The sequence below is a fragment of the Ornithodoros turicata genome, chromosome 8 (assembly GCF_037126465.1).
Source record: "Ornithodoros turicata isolate Travis chromosome 8, ASM3712646v1, whole genome shotgun sequence".
Taxonomy (NCBI): Eukaryota; Metazoa; Arthropoda; class Arachnida; order Ixodida; family Argasidae; genus Ornithodoros; species Ornithodoros turicata.
Genome location: NC_088208.1, coordinates 38,458,505 through 38,479,379, shown reverse-complemented (window position 1 = coordinate 38,479,379; position 20,875 = coordinate 38,458,505). Strand labels below are relative to the sequence as shown.

The 20,875-nt window shown below is 43.8% G+C and overlaps 3 protein-coding genes across 3 annotated transcripts; 2 read left to right on the top strand and 1 right to left on the bottom strand.

Moving 5' to 3' along the window:
* Positions 1-405: 405 nt before the first annotated feature.
* LOC135367262 (UPF0047 protein YjbQ-like) lies at positions 406-13,905 on the bottom strand. Its single transcript, XM_064600439.1, has 7 exons — positions 13,735-13,905; positions 13,148-13,182; positions 13,024-13,043; positions 12,869-12,908; positions 11,974-12,015; positions 10,804-10,921; positions 406-9,314 (listed from the first exon to the last, which is right to left on the bottom strand). Exons 1-7 carry the CDS (start codon positions 13,895-13,897, stop codon positions 9,268-9,270), a joined length of 465 nt encoding a protein of 154 aa, XP_064456509.1. The 5' UTR covers positions 13,898-13,905; the 3' UTR covers positions 406-9,267.
* Positions 13,906-14,145: 240 nt separating this feature from the next.
* LOC135366264 (pre-mRNA-splicing factor RBM22-like) lies at positions 14,146-15,608 on the top strand. Its single transcript, XM_064598940.1, has one exon. It carries the CDS (start codon positions 14,173-14,175, stop codon positions 15,391-15,393), a length of 1,221 nt encoding a protein of 406 aa, XP_064455010.1. The 5' UTR covers positions 14,146-14,172; the 3' UTR covers positions 15,394-15,608.
* Positions 15,609-16,957: 1,349 nt separating this feature from the next.
* Positions 16,958-20,519, top strand: LOC135366263 (protein NLRC3-like). The gene is made up of 2 exons (XM_064598938.1): positions 16,958-17,028; positions 18,778-20,519. The coding sequence occupies exon 2, from the start codon at positions 18,844-18,846 to the stop codon at positions 20,473-20,475; it is 1,632 nt and encodes a 543-aa protein (XP_064455008.1). The 5' UTR covers positions 16,958-17,028; positions 18,778-18,843; the 3' UTR covers positions 20,476-20,519.
* Positions 20,520-20,875: the final 356 nt, after the last annotated feature.

The window sequence follows — 20,875 nt, the reverse complement described above, 5'->3', positions numbered from 1 at the left end:
CTTCCGCGTCGCCAGCTTTAAAGTTTCGGTTTGCACCGCAAATGGCTGTTGGCGGTGCGGTCGGTGCGGTGCTGGCGGTGCGCGGCGCACTGACGTGAACAGGTGGAGAGGGGAGAAGAGAAAGGAGTGCGGGACGGGAAGGAGGATAGTATGCTGACTTCTGAGGAGAAGGCAGCTGAGAATAATCATTGCCACATGCAGGTATGCTGTCTTTGAAAAAGTCTCAGGCGATTCACCGAAGCAGACGGCACCAGGACTTGACATGTGTGACGTGGTGGAGGAGGGAAAGGCTTCGAGCAGGACTTTAGTCCGAGTGGCGGCAGCAGCAAGCCACGACGTTTCTGTTTAGGCATATAAGTGAAGCAGCAGAGGCATAAAAGAAAGAAAGCAGACACACACAACAAGTCATGTTTTGCTACTATACAGAACTCCAAACCTTTATTAATTAACAAAACGAGGATTTTTGAGACACCAGGAAGACTGGGTGACATGGCACCCCCTGTAGGACTGAAGAGATGCCTTGAGCAAAAAACTTCCCCTCCCGCTAACGTTTTTTTTTTCCTACAGGACCGCCAATACGCGGAAGAGTCTCATTTGCACACTGGAAGTATTTTCAACAAATGATTGGCACATTTCACACTACGGTGCACGCTTTCATGTTATACCGAGTCACTCAACCTTAAAGTAACATACACCCTCTCCGAGCTTATGTACAGAAAGACCTGCGTGCTTACTTCCACATAAAAACTGTATATACAATGGAGGAGATGTTTGTGTGGAACTGAGGTCGTTCGAAATAGTTATAACTGGCAAGCAAATGCTTCAACTGATATGTCTTCCATCTCAATTTTACGTTACAGGACGGTTGATCTTTCTTATTTTGAGTAATTGCACGTTATTTAGAATGAATGAAATCTTACAGAACAATATGTCTATTCTGCTGCAGTATGAAAGGTGTTCCCGGATAAAGTTACATCTTCTCAAGCAGGGTGGGTGATCAGTTCTTAAAATGCGAGCAGACTGCCAAAAGCTGTACCATGCGTGCATAAAATTCTGGGAAACTTGCATAGAAACGTTAGATTTCAAGTTTTGATCCTGAAATTCGAATGGAACAGTGCATTCCCAATGAATCGATTTAGCAAATGAATTGTTAAAATGGTTGGGGAAGAACCTTTGACAAATAGTTCTTCATTTGCTAATGAAGCACTGGGAAAGGATTAATGGGCAAGGCCTGGATGTTCCAACTGCCCAGATGACACGCTATGTCAGTGCAACCATCAGCTTTGCCGATATACGGTACATATACAACAACCAAACAGAATACCCCAACAGAACAATAACCATCAGCAATGTACAGAAGTAAATATATCTTTTCTATGCCTTCCCACGATGCAGGGAGGAAGGGAATATGAAATTGTTTCCACAGCATTTTATGCAGCCCATACATCTTTGACACAAGTTTCGAGAATATAAGCCGGCTTCCTGGCCCTCTTTACAGCACATGGGATGAGACACTTTATCTTGGAACACCCTGCCACTTCTATAAATAGGAGTCGAAGTCATTTAAGCTCCTTATACAATGACTAGTGTGGAAATAGCAGCTGACTTGACCAGAGAAGGCAAAAGTATTAAGACCTTCGGGACAACTGCCATAAAACGGAATTGAGAAATTTTGTATCCTTATCTGCTTCGGGTTTTACTACCATTATGATTGTTTAAGGCAGAGAAAGCGTTTGCGGCAAAAGTTAAGACTGCCTCTAATGCTTGATGCAAAGCTAGAGTTCAAAGCTAGAATTTGTAAATCGTTCAAAAAATCTCTCACACCCAGGCATCCACATTGACAATGCTATGTAGCCAATCTCGAATGAAATGCAACGTTTTAGTTTGGAATTTTTCTGCAAACCTGCACTAAATTGTGAGCTATTTACATATTGCTTCTGAACAGTCGCACACGTTTGAACTATATAACCTGTAGCAATGTCTGTACAGTTATTCCCTAAAATGCTAGAAGCAGCAGAACAACTTCGGCAAGGCTCATGTCACACGTACCAAGTCGTACGCTGTTCCCGGACTACCTTGTATACATCACCCAATCCTCGTGTACAAGGCGTGAAATACTTTTTCAGTTTGAACGTGAATCTGATTACATAAATTTTGCACATTTTTTTTTGCTCAGTAACTTGTGTTGCGAACATGCATGTTCATCACAAGCTGAGGTCCATATACTGCACATGAAGATTTACCATAATTTCCGAACCTTCGTACTTTCTTGATTCCCAAACAGGTTCATTTTCCAATCCCAAATTACTTCTTCACAACTATTGGCCAAATAGTTTCCACATGTCAAAGTAATGTATTTTGTACTATACTTAGAGCACATTTTATACTTTACAGCAGATACTTTGTCTGCCCCAGTATCAACATCTGCGCCCTCTACCAAATCCACAATGCCCCATTCCGCCAATTGTTTCGAATCTTATTTACGTGTCACCCTCTAACAGCTACGAGGCAGCAGACATTCCTCAAAATATGTACCAAATAATGTGCTTTGTACTGTGCTTTAGGTACATTTATGTATGTTATCTTGCACTTGACTGTCCCCCAATATCAACCCACGTTGTTCCCTAAAGTAACACATTCCCTAACCAAGCTTCGTTTTTATAATTACCCTTTTGCAGCTATTTGGAACTATCGGCCACCTAAAAAATACCAGATGGATTACTTTGAAGTGTTCCTCATACACTTTTTCTACCTTGTACTCTGCTGGTCGTTGCCCACAACGTCGCCCTTCACACAACTTCTTCCTTCCCCAATTTTGGGTGACTTCCCCAATTTGGGGTGGTCTGCGAGCCTTGTTAGAGAAATAGTCCGAGTACAAGGAGGATCGGGGATGTCGAAGTATCTCAGGGATTGTCCCCACCAGTCAGTGCTCCTGATGTTCCATTTTGTTCCTTCGTCTGTTCCCCAATATCCCTAATCTAGAGTGAGAGCTGAAAGACGGACGCGTCGGTATGGGTCTACATTCCAAAATGGGGAGAGCAAAAAAGATAGCAGACGACACAGACAAGCTCCAAGTGAGCTTGTCCGTGTTGTCTGCTGTTTTCTGTGCTTTGTGCTTATGAATTACTTTTACTGCTACTGGCCATCTAACAATCCTCGATTACTACACAACAAATAACTGTCTTTGTACTCTACTTTGTGCACTTTTCCCACCTGTTATCTTGCCCGTCACCGCTCTTCCATGTCAACCTTTATCTGCACCCCTAATCAGCTCAGATTTCGTTTCTGAATGACACGTTCTCAAATACTGACAGACAAAAACGTTGCTACGTGTGACAGGAACCCCGAAGTGGTCTGACATTCGTGCGTACGTGTGGAAGTTCCTCAACCCCACGCATTAAAAAATAGCAATCTCCGATCCATCGAAGGATGTAGCAAAAAACGAAACGGATTCTGGAGACCGTGGATGGTTTTGTCTTGAGACGGAAGAAATCAAAGAGTGCCAAGATATCTAGCCCTTCGTACGTACTCCTCTAAACCTAATATAGCTACAAAGCGATGCCGTTTCTTTGTGTGTGTGTGCAGGTACAGAGCAAAAACTAAATCCTACAAGCATTTGAGAAGCAACAATCCAAAAGAGATTGGCAGGATATCTCACAAAGCTTGAATAAGAGTGTCATCAAGGTATGGCAACAAGCATTTGCAGAATCACAGGTCAATACATTCTTTGCATTCATCAATCAACATTTTAGGTTCAAGATACAGCAAGTGCTCAGTGAAAAATATTCGAGTACCATCACAAAAAGTTGTGAAAAATATCTCACCGGCCTCAAGCTCAAAATTGTCAGCCTGTCAATGTATTAATGAGGATACACCAGTCAACATGTTCTTCACTTTCACTAATCAATAGTCGAAACAAAGCTACGACAGGCATTCCGTGGAAAATACCGGAATATTGTCACCGAAAGTTGAGAACAATACTTGACCAACTTCAAACTTATTGCACTAACAACATCAAATCTGTTGAAGAGAACATGCTTGCACAGATCAATACTTTCAATGAAAATTTCCTGGCTATCCAGTGCAATCAAATATTGCAACCAAGAAACTGTGGAATATGCTTAACCGTGGGCGAAATGTTAAGGGGAGAGCCTTAACCTGAAAACTTAGACATTTAATTCAACATCAGTTAAGTGCTCTTGCAGTCGTACTTAACCATACGAGTTACATGAATTGTTTGCAAGAGCTCAATTTGAATGCTGCACAATGTCTCCTACTGGTTCTCCACAAAAGTTTTGGCATTATCATTCTTGTAAAGACATACACACTCTTTATCTATTCTGTCATTGTTGCAATGACTTGCTGTTTCGTCAAAATGCTCAATGCTTCAACCTAAATGCTTCAACACGTTTTTAAAAATGCATCGATTCTGAAAGATGTGCAAACGTGAATGTGAACAAGTGCACAGTTGTAAATTAATGAAAACAATGTATCGTGACACTGTGAAGTATATCTTATCTCAAATTCTTGGAAAACTCTGCCATACACAGAGAGGTGTCAATAAGTGTCATGTGTTATGGGCTCGGATTTGTATGCACAATAACCATAAGACCAGGAACAAAGATAAAAATAGCTGGCAATACATGCATGCAATGCATCAATAGCATCATTAAGACTAGTACTAACTGTGCCACTGAAAAAACTGAACTTGTGCCTTCTTTTACATAAATTTGGTTAGTACTTTTGGTACTCCATTAAGTCTTACTCTCCCTTAGGTGTGCAAAATATGCATGTGCACATACCTGCAATATATACGAAAAGTTGATCTTTTTCCTTTCATCTCCATTTGCTTTTGATGACGGTGTTATTGCATTTAATTGCATAACACAAATTAAAACTCCATATGAAATCTGCAGAAATAATTAAGGGGTGCAGAAGAGTAGAGCATGTATATACTATACATATATATATAAAATTTGATACATAAAATCCACAAAATATGAAACAAGCGTAACGTCTTCACTTACTGCTAATTATTACGATACTGCATACAAGAAGTACGCATACTTTGCACACATATCCGGGCCCGCAGTGACACGTTTCAGCGGTTTACGCTTCAGTACTCCACTGCTAGTATAGTTTGTTTCATGGTATGTTAAAACAAATGAAAGGATAGATCCATTCATAACCTGGTAAAACATTGGAGCATGACAGATACTTTGCTTGAACATTTTTCTCACTTGAGACATATTCAAAACATGTGCATGAGGGTCTTTAAAAAAGAATAAAAGGAAAAAACACAAAGGAACGACGCGACATTCGCGAGAAATTTGCCCACTTCACATCGGGCTCTCAAATGAAGGTTGATGTCATTTTCGCTCGGTGTGTTGCAAAAAGCAACCTTCCATAGTATTCGTTTCGTAATGGCATGTATTTCCCGTAAGAACACAGTCTTGTGCATATTCCTCTTGAGATACCGTACGACGCAGGCCATCCTACCAAGTGCAGACTGAATGCAGAAGTGATGTCGTCACTACTGTTCCTAGTGTGATTAATTCTATGTTGTCCGTTCAATGTTTGTATTCGATACTTGCAGAGCTTTAAACGAAGCAGAGAAAGCGCTCTCATAAGTATTTTGAAAGCACACCCGAAACCCCTCAACTCGTTCAGAAAACCCGTAAGAAAATAACTGACGTGGACGTCCCTCCGCGTCGTTTTGAACAGGGAAAGGTAACAGAAACGGAAACGGTATTGTACAGGAAATACGGCGGGTAACAGTGACAGAAACAGCTATCGTGCTCAGAATACCTGAAACAGCAACTGAAACAGTATTGTACAGGAAATACAGCGGGTAACAGTGACAGAAACAGCTATCGTGTTCAGAATGCCTGAAACAGAAACGGAAACAAAAATAAGTTACGGTAATGATTCGGGTACTGCAGGACCTGAATTACTGCCAATCCTGTACCGTACGATTTAGACGAATTTACGGAATACAGGTGAAGGAAGTGAACTAAAATTAAATGAGGAAGTAAAGCTAAAATGAACTATGAAACAATGGAGCATGTAAGTACATAGTAAACAGTAGACGCATAGTTCTTATACACTCATGGTGACTTGTACGTTGCAAGCGTGACTAACATTCATGAAAACCTTGTTCATGTATTAACTAGGTGTCGAAAGAAACCACTTACTATATTTTTGAATAAACGTCTGACAACAAGTGTTGTCTAAGTCCCCAAAACAGATTTCAGAGAATATAACTAGAGCTATTAAGTTTTGTGACAGCCTTAAGGCTTCCCAAAAAGAGAAATTGGGGGGGATCACAAAAACTGAAACAGAAACAAACATGGGTCAGCAACGGAAGCGGTAACGGAAACGAAAAAGGTTCTGTTACCTTTCCTTGATTTTGAGTATGCATGAAGTGCGGATCAGGGCTCATTTGCATAAAAGTTGAGTACGTTTCTCAGACTCGTTCTCAATAGCTTTGGCAGCGCTTTTCGCATGAGCAGCGATCGCGTGGTTAATGCACGGCCAAGACTATTGAGATTGAGTCTGAGACTTGTACTCAACTTTTATGCAAGTGGGCCGAGGTGGCTTATGCTTAGGGTTCTTCGTTTTCAGGTTAAACTCTATTTTTCACTATAGCTCCCCTCCGAACAAGTTTTCCAAGAATTCAGGTGAAACCAGATATCTACCTGAAATCCCCGCGGTCCTTCAACTTGTCGTTCTAGGTTAACAGTCGGAAAAATGAGTCATAATAGCAGACAACCTATTTGTCCTCCTTTTATAATTCCTTCTTGCAGGAGTCAAAGATGAGCTTTTGTGGAGCTGGGACAAGTGTTTGACTGCCCGAGTTCCGAGTGGAAATATAAAGGTTCTTATTTCTCGTCCCAGTGTCACAGCAGTGGCTTGTTTCATGTGCATTTTGTTTCAGCCAAAAATTCCCCGATGACATATCAGACAGAGATTGTAGCACCAGATTTCTCTCCGAATTCTCGTGTGTAAATAGCACGCGACCGCCCACAAATTTAGAAAACCATAAAACCCAAAAACGAAGAACCCTACTTATGCTACGACATGCCAAGGGATGAGGCCCATTCCAATTAAATTGTACAATGATAAGACATTGTTCAGCAAAAATATTTTGTATTGTGGCTTTCGATATAACTGCTTGATGAGTGACGCAGGGTTTTGCGAGCAGTACTACTAAGTAACTCTTCATTGTTCCTTTAACAGTTTTGCCATTTGCCCTCAAAAGTGTCAAGAAAATTGTCTTAAAGGGACTATGAAACGATTTTTTTCTTCGTTTTGTTCGAAACAAGACATTTTTCTGAGTCTAGAACCGAAGTTTTACTTTCGTCGCGCGAGCGGATTTCTCAGGAGCGAATTTAAACGGAGCGGCGAAGGGAGGACAGCTGGCGCCGCGCCGTGACGAGCTGCCGAGCGGAGACACAACGGGTAACTTGACGCGACCACGGCCGGCTCAGCAACACGTCATCGTGACGTGTTGCCGAGCCGAGGAATCCCGCCAGGAGCATGCGCCGTAGGATCCCGCGTATGCGTTCATCGGGAGTGGAAATCTCCATGACAGCAGCTTTCGCGCGATCGGCAGATTTCGGCAGTGGCGGCAGCCACAGCGCGAGCTCGCGGCATTACTTGCCATTGTGCAACACCGGTGACGTAACGGGGAACCGAAGAGCGGTCCGTACAGTTACACCATCGGCAGGGAAATATGCGCGGGAGAGGAGGAACGCGGAAGAGACATTTCCAGCGCGCGCTTCTCACAGAGTGGAGCGATTTCGTCCGGAAAAATTTGTGGCATATTAGTTTCTCTGCGGGAAGAACAGTTTCCATCGAAAAAAAGTATGGGGGTTCGAGAAATTTCATAGTCCCTCTAACAAAAGAAAAACATGACATGAAGGCAGACACATACTATCAAAATTGCTCTAATACCATTCCAGAGGAAGTTGTGTGTGGCAATTTCTTGAATTCAAGTAGGGTATATGACATGAAATACTCTTGTTCACAGTTTAGTCACAGGAACAAAACATAAGGCAAGGGAGTGTGTGTGTGTGTGCCTGGGAATGCAAACTTTGAACATTTCCCGTTCAAAACAGTTCGAGACATGACTTACTTTAAAACAAACAAATATCAACTGTGAGTAAAGCCAATTCGACAAATCGACTTTGTAAACTTGTTCTATAAAGTTAGAAAACCAAGCATTGACCAATACCTATAGGAATCAAACTTATCTGAACACAAGCAGACGTGTGCTTGCATCTACAATCAGTTCCAGGTGACAGTTCAAACTAGTTCCAGAACACAATATGTTGCACAAATTGTCTAAATACGAATTGATGTTGCAATGTGAAGACAATAATTATCCTGACATTGCGCGCTTCTTTTTCAATATATATATATGTGTATTAATGATACAGCTTTACATCCATAACCACCCTTAAAGACCGCAGAGGCCTTGAGGTAAACTAGTAAAATAATTTCAATTTCTCGTAGTCTTCAAAAAAGCATAAGCTTTGATTCGTAAAAGACTATGCACTCAGCAAGACAGCCTGCTCATTCATTTCAAACCCTCATCGTAGTACAATCAACATGGACGCTAGCATCATAACCACCTTCCACCAAAAAATCGACCACTTTACTTCTCGACCCAAAAGAGAAAAACGGACAAACAAACACAAAAACGCAGCAGCACCATGTAAAAATTCAACCGGGGAAAAAAAAAGAGCAATGTCCTACTTTATACAAGCGTCTACGTGCGGCACAACCCATTCGTCGCAGTCTAAGATAAAGTCTCGTACGTGTGAAAACGACAAAAGGCAACGTGGATCATCTTCAACATCGTCGTCGTCATCATCATCCTTGAGGTTGCGAAGCCAGTACCATGATCTACCCACTTCCCAGAGGAGCACCTGACCCTTAGGAGCACAACCAACTTGCGAGTTCTTCCGCACACACATTTTTTTTTTTTTGGGCCCAGAGAGAAAGAGACGTCGGACAGGGCCAGACAGGGCCGGACAGGGCCGGGCAGGGGGGTGGTCATTGTGGCAGTGTGCGCTTTTTGTTTTTTGCGTTTCTGTCGGGACGATGGAAGTGGAGAACGACGCGGTCGGCGTGTTGCGCGACGATGGGTGATGAGCAGAGCCCTCTCGCGGCCTCCCGTTTTGGTCATTGCTCGGTACAAATGTGAAGGAGAGTCTTTTTTTTTTTTTGTGGTGTGGCACACACGTGGATCAAGAGGGCGCTTCATTCTTTCAGGGAACCATTGATTGTCACCACCACTTTCCTCGAACCTGTCGGCAAAATAACGTACGATTAAATACGTAGTAAATACGAGTGACTGATTAAAGGTACCGCAGAGCAGCGGATAGACTGGTTATGCTGGCAATGTAGTTTAACGGCTTGTTGCTTGTAAACCCAACACCGCAAGTTGTAACTAGGGTTCCTGCTTTTCGGAGTTTATAATTTTTGGGAACTTCGGGAATGTGGCGGGTGTAGCTGACAAACGGCAGTTGTCCCGTTATTTCGTAATGTTACAAGCCCATTCAATGCTGTATCACCGTAATTTGTCTTTGGGTGCATTTTTGCCACATGTCTGGAGGTCCCAAAAATGATAAACTCCGGAAACCAGGAACCCTAGTTGTAACACGTGACAGGGAATGAATATTTGTAATTTGCAAGTAAATCGCGGTGAAACAGCTAGGGGGTGACGTCTGGTGGGAAATAATCCCCAATATGTCAAGCAACAGCGATCTATGTTCCGGACTGGCTTGCGGCTCGTGATGACTACATAGGCGGCACGTAGCTGACTTCTTTTGTTTTAGACCCAGTGTTACGCACGTGCAATGTGGTCTTTAATTTAATGTAGGTTTCACTGTGTCCCTTAAGAATGTCACAAAATGTGTGTACAGCTAAAGTCATTCAGACTGAAGGTGGCTCGGTCAGTACAGGGTCCTGGTGTCGTCTGCTTCAGGCAGTCGCTGCAGTCTATTTCAAACACACAAAGCTCATGAATATTGACTGGCTCTCTGTACTGCTAAAGGCAGCTTCTTCCGATGCCTATAGTCAAAGTGAGTTTGGTTCTGAATGGAGGGCCCCTCGTCACATTCGAGCAGCGATTAGGCCTTCCTTGTCCCAAAAGTCAAGTACTAGACTAGTCGTGTGGCAGAGTCACTCCGGGAACGATCCACCTTGCAACTTGTGTGAACAACTTAGGTGTCATAATGGTTGTCGGAGACTGATGATGAAGAAGTATGTTAATGCGCAAGGTCCCATTGTTATTGGGTAATATTTCAAATTTTGAACTGCACTCTGAGTGCCCTCCAGTTGCCGCTGAGTAACAGAAGTTTCTGTACAATGTGGCATTGCATCCCTTTTGCCAGGAACGAGCATGGACATCGCTGCAAATCGTATTCGTGCTAATATTAAATATGTTAGGCACTAACATAATATTAATTAATTAAGGTCGACAACATTAAGATCATCATGACCATACTTCGGCACCAATAAAACATTATTATTATTATTATTATTTTGAGCTATTATAATAATAACCACTATAATAATAATGACTTTTCTACTGGTAATATATTTCATGTCAATAAATATTATATATTATAATTAATTATATTATTAATTATATTATATATTACAATTAATTATATAAATATTATAATATAAATATATTATAAATTATAGTAGCACCATCATGAACACAGCACAAGAACAATCTCACATCATCATCGTCATCACCATTTTAATCATTTCTGCATCTTTACTGACCTGCCCGATTCCTGTGTTCACAGAGCCAGATGCCCTGCCACGTTCCAAGGTTTAGCTTTCCTTCTGTGATGGGAATGGATAGACTGGACCCAAACAGAAGTGCCTTGATATGTGCTGGCTGCGAAGAATTTAAAAAGCAAAGAATCCTGTTACCTACTTCAGTTAGTTGTAGCTGTGGATCCCATCAGCAAACACAATCAAGATAGCTAACGATAACTTCAGGGCATCACATCTCGAGGGGCTGTATAACAAATGTGATCATGGGCCACGGCCGTATTGGTGGACCCGTGGATTTATTCCGCTCGCCTCCTTCCTCATTTCTAAAATTTCTCGACAGGGAAGCTTCCATTTGGAACAAAACATCCGCTGGGTCTTAGAGCTTCTTCTGTCGTCTGCTTCGTCCTATGTCTGATCTTTTTTTTCCACAGTACTGTACCCAAATCGTACCAAATTTCATAGTGCATGTGTTTCAAACTCACACATAATGAGCGTTATTGTTATTTTTTTTAAAAGTTTGTGCGCTGCAAATGGCGTGTGAAGACACACGAAAACCATTTTGGAAGGCTGGAATTCAAAAACATCGTGACTGGCCTGCACACAGGAGCCTGTGACAATCCCTGGGGGGATGTGATGCTTTAACGTTTGTTACAGAATACAAACAAGTTGAAGATCTGGGCATAGCCTGCCTGGTGCATCTTGCATGTCAGTCTATTGTAGCACTAATCTATGTTGTTCATAACCTATTTGCTTCAGCCGTTGCTAACATTTCTGCACACGCGCATGTGTGAAAGACTTTAATCTTTTAATGTGTGCGCATACAGGGTATTTCACATGACGTGACAAAAAATCGTATTGAAAAATCTACTTGTCTGAAGGTTATGGGGTCAATGCTCTTTATCTCAGGGGAGATTTTGCCATCTATTCTGAGCCCTCTTATCAAATTTAATTCGAAAGAAATTGAATTTTCCCAGTTCATCTCCAAACTTTGCCAAATAAACCTTTTTTTTTTTTACAGAAGGAAAGTGCACGTCGGATTTACTCCATGGCATTGCAAAGTAAATTCCTTACTACTCTAGGTAATAGCCGGAAAAAATATTGTGAACACCAACCGAGATGGCACTGGGAAGTGTGAGCACCACTGATTTATAAAGGGATAAAGACAAAATTTACCATATCGTCAGGGCCCTCACAGGAATGCTGGTACGGAAGATTCTGCAAGTAATCAATCAATCAATCAAATGTAATGAAGCGAGAGATCAGAGAACTGTCAGAATGGCTTTCAGAATAACTTTTAAAGGGACGGCCGCATCTGGAAACCCACCCATGAAACAGAAATGACTATGTCTGCATTGGTCAACGATCTACTTGGCTAATTTTATTCATCCAAAAAGTTCTCATGTATTTAAAAAAAAAAGCACATTTTTAGAAATCGGCGCTGATTCCGCAGTTGCGGCAGCTCAGCATGACGTCCCTCCCCAACAGGAGGAAGAGGAGGAGGAGGAGGAGGAGGAGGGGGAGGAACGTGCTCTGATTGGACATTTGCGCCTCTTTCTAGCGAGAGTGAATTCCTGCACACTCTCAACATCTGTCGTCTGCTTGTCACGTATTACATCAGTCAAACTATGCCACTATTTCGAGTGGGATTTTCGACACTGTGGTCCACTAGGAATAAAATGACACCACAGTTTTGAAATCGATAGGAAAGGACGCGACCGTCCCTCTAAAGACTATCAGTACTACAGGCACTATAGTCATTTACAAGCGGCTACAACTCGTTAGAAAGCCATCAACGGGACTGGTGGTTCGAATGCGGTTTTGAGCTGCAGACTAGTTCGGGAACTATTGGCAGTAACGGCAAAGTTCTGGACATACAGCTGTACCATCAACGGCGTAAAGAAAACTTTCAAGCATAATAAAGGCCACCTATAAGACTGACTGCAACACACGGAAATGTGCAAGACTATCAATTAGTTGATATGGGATGTTGAATAGTTTTATAGTGGCAAGAGGATAGCAGAGGCTATCAACGGCACCATTGCTGCATATCACAAATTTCGTCACTCACCTCGGGAACGAGCTTGTTCATAAAGTTTTCAACGTCGTCCCTGAAATTATAATGAAATCAGGAACTTGACTACAGGCTAAACCATACAATTGAGCGTCACGTTATCTAATCTAGAGTTACATTTTTGTCAGATCAAAATACAGTTCATCACTGACCTCACATCAGGGTCCCAATTCTACAGGAACGCATGAAAAGCAACACAGAACACGTTATCCCGACAACACACCTTGGGCACATACTACAAAGTACAGAATATCAGTTCTCAGCGCGAGTACTTACCTCATTCAATGCGAGACTCGCAGATGTGTGCATTACTGCAATTCAAAATAACTCCAATTATCCTCGTATCAAAACACAGAACGATCATTAACGATGTACGGGTCACAAATTCGAAGTTCCAGAAGAACAAAAACGACGGACATGCGATGCAGTCTTACGGGAGCAGACGAAAACGTTATACAACTACTAAGTTTGTAATCGAACAGTTGCCTCGACTGTTTAAGCAGCAACAGAACAGCATGCTATTTCAAGGCCAGTTCTTATATGTGGCATCGCTCCGTCACATTAAGGGTATTAAAACATGGAACAGAAGCGGTTTAAGGAAACACCAGCGCAAAGTGAGAACGGGAAAGGAACACTCGGTTCAGTCAAGGGCAAAGATCGGGGGTTATGACACTCCAGTCACTCCATCAACGGCAGTCATGAGAGCCGATAGAACCGCTCGGGGCTGAATAGACTTCGAACCTGATAACCTTGGAATATTTGTTTTTTTAACGACATTCTGAAGAACAGTCAGAGTAATAGGCTTATTTTAATATGCGCAATGGGGCAAAGCACTTCGGACACCTAACCAGCTAACAGCTTACTTTGTATATGGAAGAGTCCAACTGCAAACAGGGATATTTCTGGCACTTGTTTCACAACCTCGTCTGTTATTAAGTGAGCCCCTCGATGCTGTGGCCTTAAATTAATTTTTCTTTGAACCCAGGAAGACCCATGTCTTATTCCACTGCTGCTGGCCGTCGCCATCACTTCGAAATCGATGTTTACAGGGTACGACATCTGGTTCTGATTTCGTAGACTACCAATTTCTTAAACAAACAAATTCACTTCAAGGTACCTATTTATAATTAATTATTTATAATGCAGTTCAATACAAATTATTTGCGTATGTCGATAAATAAGCCTGCAAATATGGAGCAGAAAGAGGGGAACGATTTCACGAAGCAACACGGCAACATTGGCATCGTTAAATCCAATCCAATTGCGCAAAAATCCAATCCAAGCGAAACGGCCGCACAAAAATGGCGACGTCAAAAAGTGCGAATACGTATAACCGCCTTAATTGGGAAGATGCAGAGTTCCCTATCCTGTGTCAAACCTGTCTTGGGGATAATCCATACGTTCGGATGACAAAGGAACGTTTCGGCAAAGAATGCAAGATATGTGCCCGTCCCTTCACAGTTTTTCGATGGTGCCCAGGAGGACGGATGCGCTTCAAGAAGACAGAGGTATGCCAAACGTGCAGCAAACTGAAAAACGTCTGCCAAACTTGCCTGCTAGACCTCGACTACGGCCTTCCGGTACAGGTCCGAGACAACGCGCTTTCACTCAAAGACGAAATGCCCAAGTCAGACGTAAACAAAGAGTACTACTCGCAAAACATGGAGCGCGCCGTTGAAGATACTGAACCCAATCAACCGTACGGTGCTCTGGCGAAGGCGCAAACACCCAGCGACGTTTTAATGAAGCTTGCACGTACAACACCGTATTACAAGCGCAACAGGCCGCACATATGCAGCTTTTGGGTGAAAGGAGAATGTAAGCGCGGCGAGGAATGTCCGTACCGGCACGAGAAGCCCACGGACCCCGACGATCCCCTGGCTGATCAGAATATTAAAGATCGTTACTACGGTATCAACGATCCCGTCGCCGACAAGCTCATGCGCCGTGCAGCAGCGATGCCCAAACTGGAACCACCCGAAGACCTCTCCATCACGACGCTTTATGTCGGCAACCTTGGAGAGAAGTTGACGGAGAAAGACCTCCGCGACCATTTCTACCAGTACGGCGAGATCCGGAACGTCACCATGTTGGCACGACAACAGTGTGCGTTCGTCCAGTTCACCACTAGGGTCAGCGCGGAGATTGCTGCAGAGAAGACCTTCAACAAGCTGATCTTGGGCGGGAGGAGGCTGGTCATCAAGTGGGGGCGTCCACTTTCCAAGGCTCCAAGCATCGCCGGGGCTGGTGAGCAGTGCGAAGGAGCGAAGAGGCTGGAGCCGGTTCCAGGCCTTCCGGGTGCGCTGCCGATGCCCCCGCAGGAACTCTCGAACAATTATTTCAACTTGGGCGCGGGACCGTCTTCGGGTATGGGACCGCCACCGCCCCCGATGAACTTTCCTCCCGGGTTTGCGGGTCCTCCGCCACCTCCTGGGATGCCGTTCCGGCAGGCGATACACTACCCGTCTCAAGACCCGCAGAGGTTGGGTTCGACAGGAATGCGCGGACAGACGCAGACTTGAAACGGTCTGTGCTTCGAGCGGCTTCGCAAGTCATGGTTCTCAGTGATTGCAGCACAAGCCATAACACTGATTTCCAAAGCGTAAAAAAAATGGTCGTTACGCTTTTTTTTTGCTACAGTTACTTTGAAATCAACCTTGGTGATGTCACGCAAAGTCTAACATTTCCATTGATCATTGCTCTGACGAAATAAACAGCGTTGTACGTTCACCCTCCATAGTGAGTTGAAGAGGTCAAGTTGCTTGAAGATTGATGGCTAGCTACTAATTTGGAGAAAAGTAGTCAGCTATAAAGTGGCAATTTCAAACGAGTTCAATTTTAAACACAAGGGTGGGGAAATGGCAGGTTTCCTGCTCACATTTAGGGTATTTACGAACTATGAAGCTGTTCAGCAAAGGTACTTTGAGCTGCCTTGTCGGTACATCATGTAACCAACTGATATCCTCATACTTACTTCCAGATGGGACCATCACAGGCAAAAGAAATGTTTTCTTTTATGTTCTTGAAGCATAGCTTGATTATCTTAGCTTGGTAGGGACTGGCAAGTGTCCGAGCTCTTGTTCCGCTTCTCAGACTTACCCTGCTATTGGGATTCCTTTGTGTTTCGTAACATATGTGTGCTTTGATGTGCTGACATGAGACACTTTCACAGGTGCTAATTGTGCAAGTGCATCAAAAATTAATCTGGCAACGATTGCGAACAAAGAGGTGGACCTGGACAATTTGCCCGCTCTAGCTGTTTCACTGCGCCCTCAAAAGCGTGCTGGTCAGACTCGATATGGGTGCACGACTTAGAAAGAAATGTCCCAAACTAGTAGCATAGGAGCGGGGAAAAAAAGGGGAAGGTGTTCTGTGGGAACTTAACATGGGGAAAAGGATTTCATCCCTGAAAGGGATCACATTGGAGGGATTTGAACCCCCCAACTTGATGCTTGAAAACTACGTATACAAATCATGAGTTTATTCCAAATCATAAGCCCGACGGCCGCTTACTTGTGTTCTTACGCAAATCGATGTCCGGATGACTTTCTGTTGCGGACCGTATCATGCCTTATGGCTGAAATATGGCGGTCGTGGGAAGCGCCCGACAGCGGCAGGAACCCGCACGATGTCGGGGAAGAACGTGTACCGCCCGGTATGCTGCTGGCCTTAGTACGTTTATCGTTTAGACACGTACAAAATAACACGCAGACTTTCAGACAAGTATATAGCGAAGCTCCGCAAACAGGTCATGTGCCTTTCTTCCGCAATTTTCATTTAAATGCCACTTTCCTACAACTCACGTCACGGAGCACGAGTGTAACGTCATGATGTTACAACGAATGTGAGCATGGTGGGAGGCAAGGGCACGGGTGTGAGAGCAAGGTTGCCGCCCCACGCTTTTTCACAAAGTGCGGCACTTTGGTAGTAGTGTTATGTCAAGCACCTTTGTTCCACTGCACCTTTAAATGTACTTGCAAATGGCATTCAATCTGGAGGCATTGCCCATGAACATTTACCCTTTGCCCAACATGAACCAATGATGACCAACATGAACATCGTCATTATATGTACCAGCCGATGGAGGCGGCAACATCAGTACCGTCATCAAGGAAGGTGAAGGTGCGATGACTAGGTGATGTTGACATCGGGGTGCTGTAAGTTTGCATTCGATGGACTTCCTTTGTTAAACTTCTAGCGCGAAATTTAACAGAATTGATTAGATCTTTAATTTTGCAAGGCCTGCGACGAGGAGAACACCTTCCTTTTGCGGCTTCACTATACCAGAGGTGGCAAACGCACATACAAAATAATGTGCTACAAGCGGTAATTTCGGCACAGAGCATGCCGCAAAATAATGGTATCTCACAATTTATAGATGAACAGTTTATGGGGCAGATGTAATGGTACCGCGTATACTGTTCTGCAACTCTCACGGTAGCCACGGTATACTAGCTCAAGAACTTATAGGACTGATGGCGAGGCGGGTTATCCAGGGATTGTTTGCCATCAAATTTACCACGAAAAGGGTTTAATTGGCAGTATGTAAATTTTCTGTGTTACTACACAATAGTAGTTTACACACAATTTGAAATATAAACACCATGTTCTCCAAAAACGAGTCTTCAAGTGCGTGTCTGTTCGGCCTGAGGACCAGGTTTGCAAAGGAATAAATAGCTATCATATAACTTTGCAATAGGAAGTCGTTCCACCAGAGCAGATCAGCACAAGTTGCTGTTGTGCCTTAAAAATACAGAGTTCACTGCGGGCCACCGTAAAAAATTCTATAGTAATGAGGCCTTCCGCGTCCTTTTTAATGGGTTCAAACTATAGGTTTGATATCTTAACAAAGGCCATAGCCTCCTTGAGGCCTAAAAATGACCCCAACCAATGCCACGCCATTGCTTAGCCAACCACTGCTTTGCCAATTCTTAGTCACCAGGTATAGTGACGAAGCCAGTGAGACAAATGGAACAGTATAAATGGGCAATGTCATGGAACTGGTCTGAGGGCCCAGCCCAAGCAGCAAAATGCACTGAAAGTCGAGTGCAATAGGGGTGGACGGGTAGATCAAAGGCCTTGAACAGAATCATGAAACTACAGAACATTGATAAGACACATACCGTCCACCCCTAATGCACTCGACTTCCAGTACATTGTGCTGCTTGGGAGGTTGCCTTTGTTATCAGTGCATACTTGTGCATACCACAGCTGGGTCGCACAGGGGCAATGGCCAGTGTGAAGGCCAAGAAGTGTTACTGTCTGATAAAGTAATGAACATTAGTACCGGTAATACACGTTTTAGAGTGTTATAACACTAACACAATTTCTTCCCAAGCTCGTATTATAATACGTAATACTAATACCAAAAAGTATTACAGTAATAATGTACAGTATTATAATACAAAGTACTGTAATACATGCCTATCCCTGTTCTTCTCCAATGCTTATTGTGCGGAAGCTCGGGCTGTCTACATGAAATAGGACATATTAAACGAATTAAATCCATACGATCGACCACGTGTCGGTAACAGCAACTTCAACAACGACATCTTCACTTCTGACTTGACAAAACACACACACGCGCACAAGAAAACACTGCGCTGTTTTGCGGTGCCTAGAGCAGGTCGAGCAGGGCTTGACTTTAGAGTTGGCTGGTTCAGCTACGTCGTCCAAAAATTTTCGGAATCAGACATAAGGTCATTGGACCGTAACCTACGCCTGAGAATACGGTCTCTACTGTGCTGTAAAGCACAACACGAACTGTATGGCGCTGCCGAAACGCTTTGACTATCTCTACTGCATGTCTTGTAGCGCGTATGTCCCTGCCGTATAAGTACTGCCTTCCACTTGTTCAGAGGCGCTTGATGATCGCTGTTATTTACATACGTATAATGTGTTTACAGGAGAGCCCCTTCAGGCCATGCCGTGAACCCTGATAAACAGGTCATGGGATAAAGACGACGGTCCTCATGTTCCCACGAAGTCGTCGCATGACGCAGCGGGAATTCCAGAGGCTCTTGGACGAACTTCTCCACTTCACAAGAGGTGCGTTGGACCTGCGAGCACGCCTTCTGCACGATGCCGAAGCCCTCATCGTCAGCGACGTCATCAGCAAGTGTCACGACCTGACTGCGTTGGATTTGTCCGACAACGCTTTAACCTTTATTGGCCTCGAAGCCATCTGCAACGCCATTGCTGAGAACAACAAGATCGTGTGCCTTGCAGTCTCTGGGAATGACCTCGATAACCGTGCTCTTGAGGTTCTTGCAGGAACAGTCATCTGCCGTGGTTCCATTGAGGTCCTTACGCTGTCGAGGAACAGGATAAGTGATGAAGGGTTGTTTAAATTTTCAGAGGCCCTGCGAGAGAACCGTACTGTTCATGAGCTTGATCTAAGCAATAACATCATCGGTCCACGTGGAGCGCAGTGCTTATTTGAGGCGCTTTTCGATAACGATGTTATCCGCGACGTAGACCTGTCGTTCAATTGTGTCGGCGACAAGAGCAGGGAAGACTTCGCAAGGTTGTTGAGCGACGAAAGTGCTCCACCAGAAATTATGGATAAGAGCGTTGATTGGATGAATGCTCTTGGCGGCGTACTCAAGAAGAGTAGAATACTACGGGAGATAAACGTTCGCGCAAACTATATTTACAACGTCGATGGGCTGGCCGAAGGTATCGCTCTCAGCACCTGCCTTCGCAAGTTAGATCTTGCTCAAAATCTCTTGGACGACGACGCTGTTCAGAAGCTCGCTGCGGCGCTCAAAACGAATCAGTCGATCAGGTGGCTAAATCTGAGTCATCAAAGAACGAAATTGTCATCTGGCATTATAGCCCTTGCCGAGTCTCTAGAAGCGAACAGCACCTTGACGCACCTCGCACTTCAAGGTGACCTCGTGTCAGCAGAAGGACTCGTTGCAATCTCCCGAATGTTAACGGTTAACCGGACCTTGTACGACCTAGATCTGTCCTACAATAAAGTGGACGCCATATCCATGACGGTGTTCGCGAACGCCATGAGCCTGAACAAAGGGATCACACATTTGACATTCCACCGAATGAACAAGTTTGCCGCCGAAGAACTGGCAGAAACCGTGCAGTCCAACAGGTACATTTGCAGCATAACCGTGAATACGTTACAGGATCCACTACTGAAGAGGGCGCGTGAACTAGTTCATCGTGTAACGAGTACAAACTGTCAAGCGTACTGCAAGGCCCTAAGGTTTGCTACGCTTCACACGTCGTTCGACAACGCGTTGGCAAGTGCTTTTGAAGTTTTCTCGAGCAACAAGGCATTTTTAGACCGTCTCGAAGAGGCAACGGGAACGGACCCAAAGTGCCTGGTCTTCTCGAAACGTCTCTTCATTGCTAATAACTATTTCAGGATTACCAAAGTTGTCAAACGGCACCTGGTGTGCGAAGAACTACCGGTGAGCACCGGGAAAAGTCAGCTTCAGTTGGACGCTCTGAACGAGTATTGTTTAATGCTGATTTGTTCGTACCTCGAGGTGTCGGACGTGCGTCCCAGTGAAGCGACTCCGGTGAATAGCGAAGAGAAGCCGTCGATTTGGAGAGTTCTCAGCGATTTGGTCAAATATTAAGATTGCCTCGTATACAAAATAAATAAAAGGAATATGTATAGGGAGTCAGTTTCGCGGCTGAATTCTCTCGTAATCTGACGATAAATAAACATTGGGCTCGTACGCTTTTCTAGTATTCGGGTATAAGGGGATATGGTCCAGTCCGGTGGGGCGGCCCTTACGTCAAATCCATCTATACGTTCATCTGTACGTCAAATGGGCAACGGAGACACGTGCTGCTATTCTTAGGCATTTCAGATTTGAAAAGATACAAAGGACAAAAAGAGAAGAGTTATTCATCCATAATCGTGCGCCCTCATTGTGCGCAATACAATACAATGCAATACAATACAATGCAATACAATACAATGTAATATACAATACAATTGTATACAATAATACAATACAATGCAATACAATA

What these genes read in the sequence shown, in the direction of transcription:
- LOC135367262 (XM_064600439.1), bottom strand. Translation starts at nt 13,897, where the DNA reads ATGGCGACGGCCAGCAGCAGTGGAATAAGACATGGGTCTTCCTGGGTT. An exon ending in GTGAGGGCCCTGACGATATG is followed by an intron (nt 10,922 to 11,973) that starts GTAAATTTTGTC and finishes AATTCTTCGCAG; the next exon opens with CCAGCACATATCAAGGCACT. An exon ending in TGAACACAGGAATCGGGCAG is followed by an intron (nt 9,315 to 10,803) that starts GTCAGTAAAGAT and finishes TTTTGCCGACAG; the next exon opens with GTTCGAGGAAAGTGGTGGTG.
- LOC135366264 (XM_064598940.1), top strand. Translation starts at nt 14,173, where the DNA reads ATGGCGACGTCAAAAAGTGCGAATACGTATAACCGCCTTAATTGGGAA.
- LOC135366263 (XM_064598938.1), top strand. Translation starts at nt 18,844, where the DNA reads ATGTTCCCACGAAGTCGTCGCATGACGCAGCGGGAATTCCAGAGGCTC.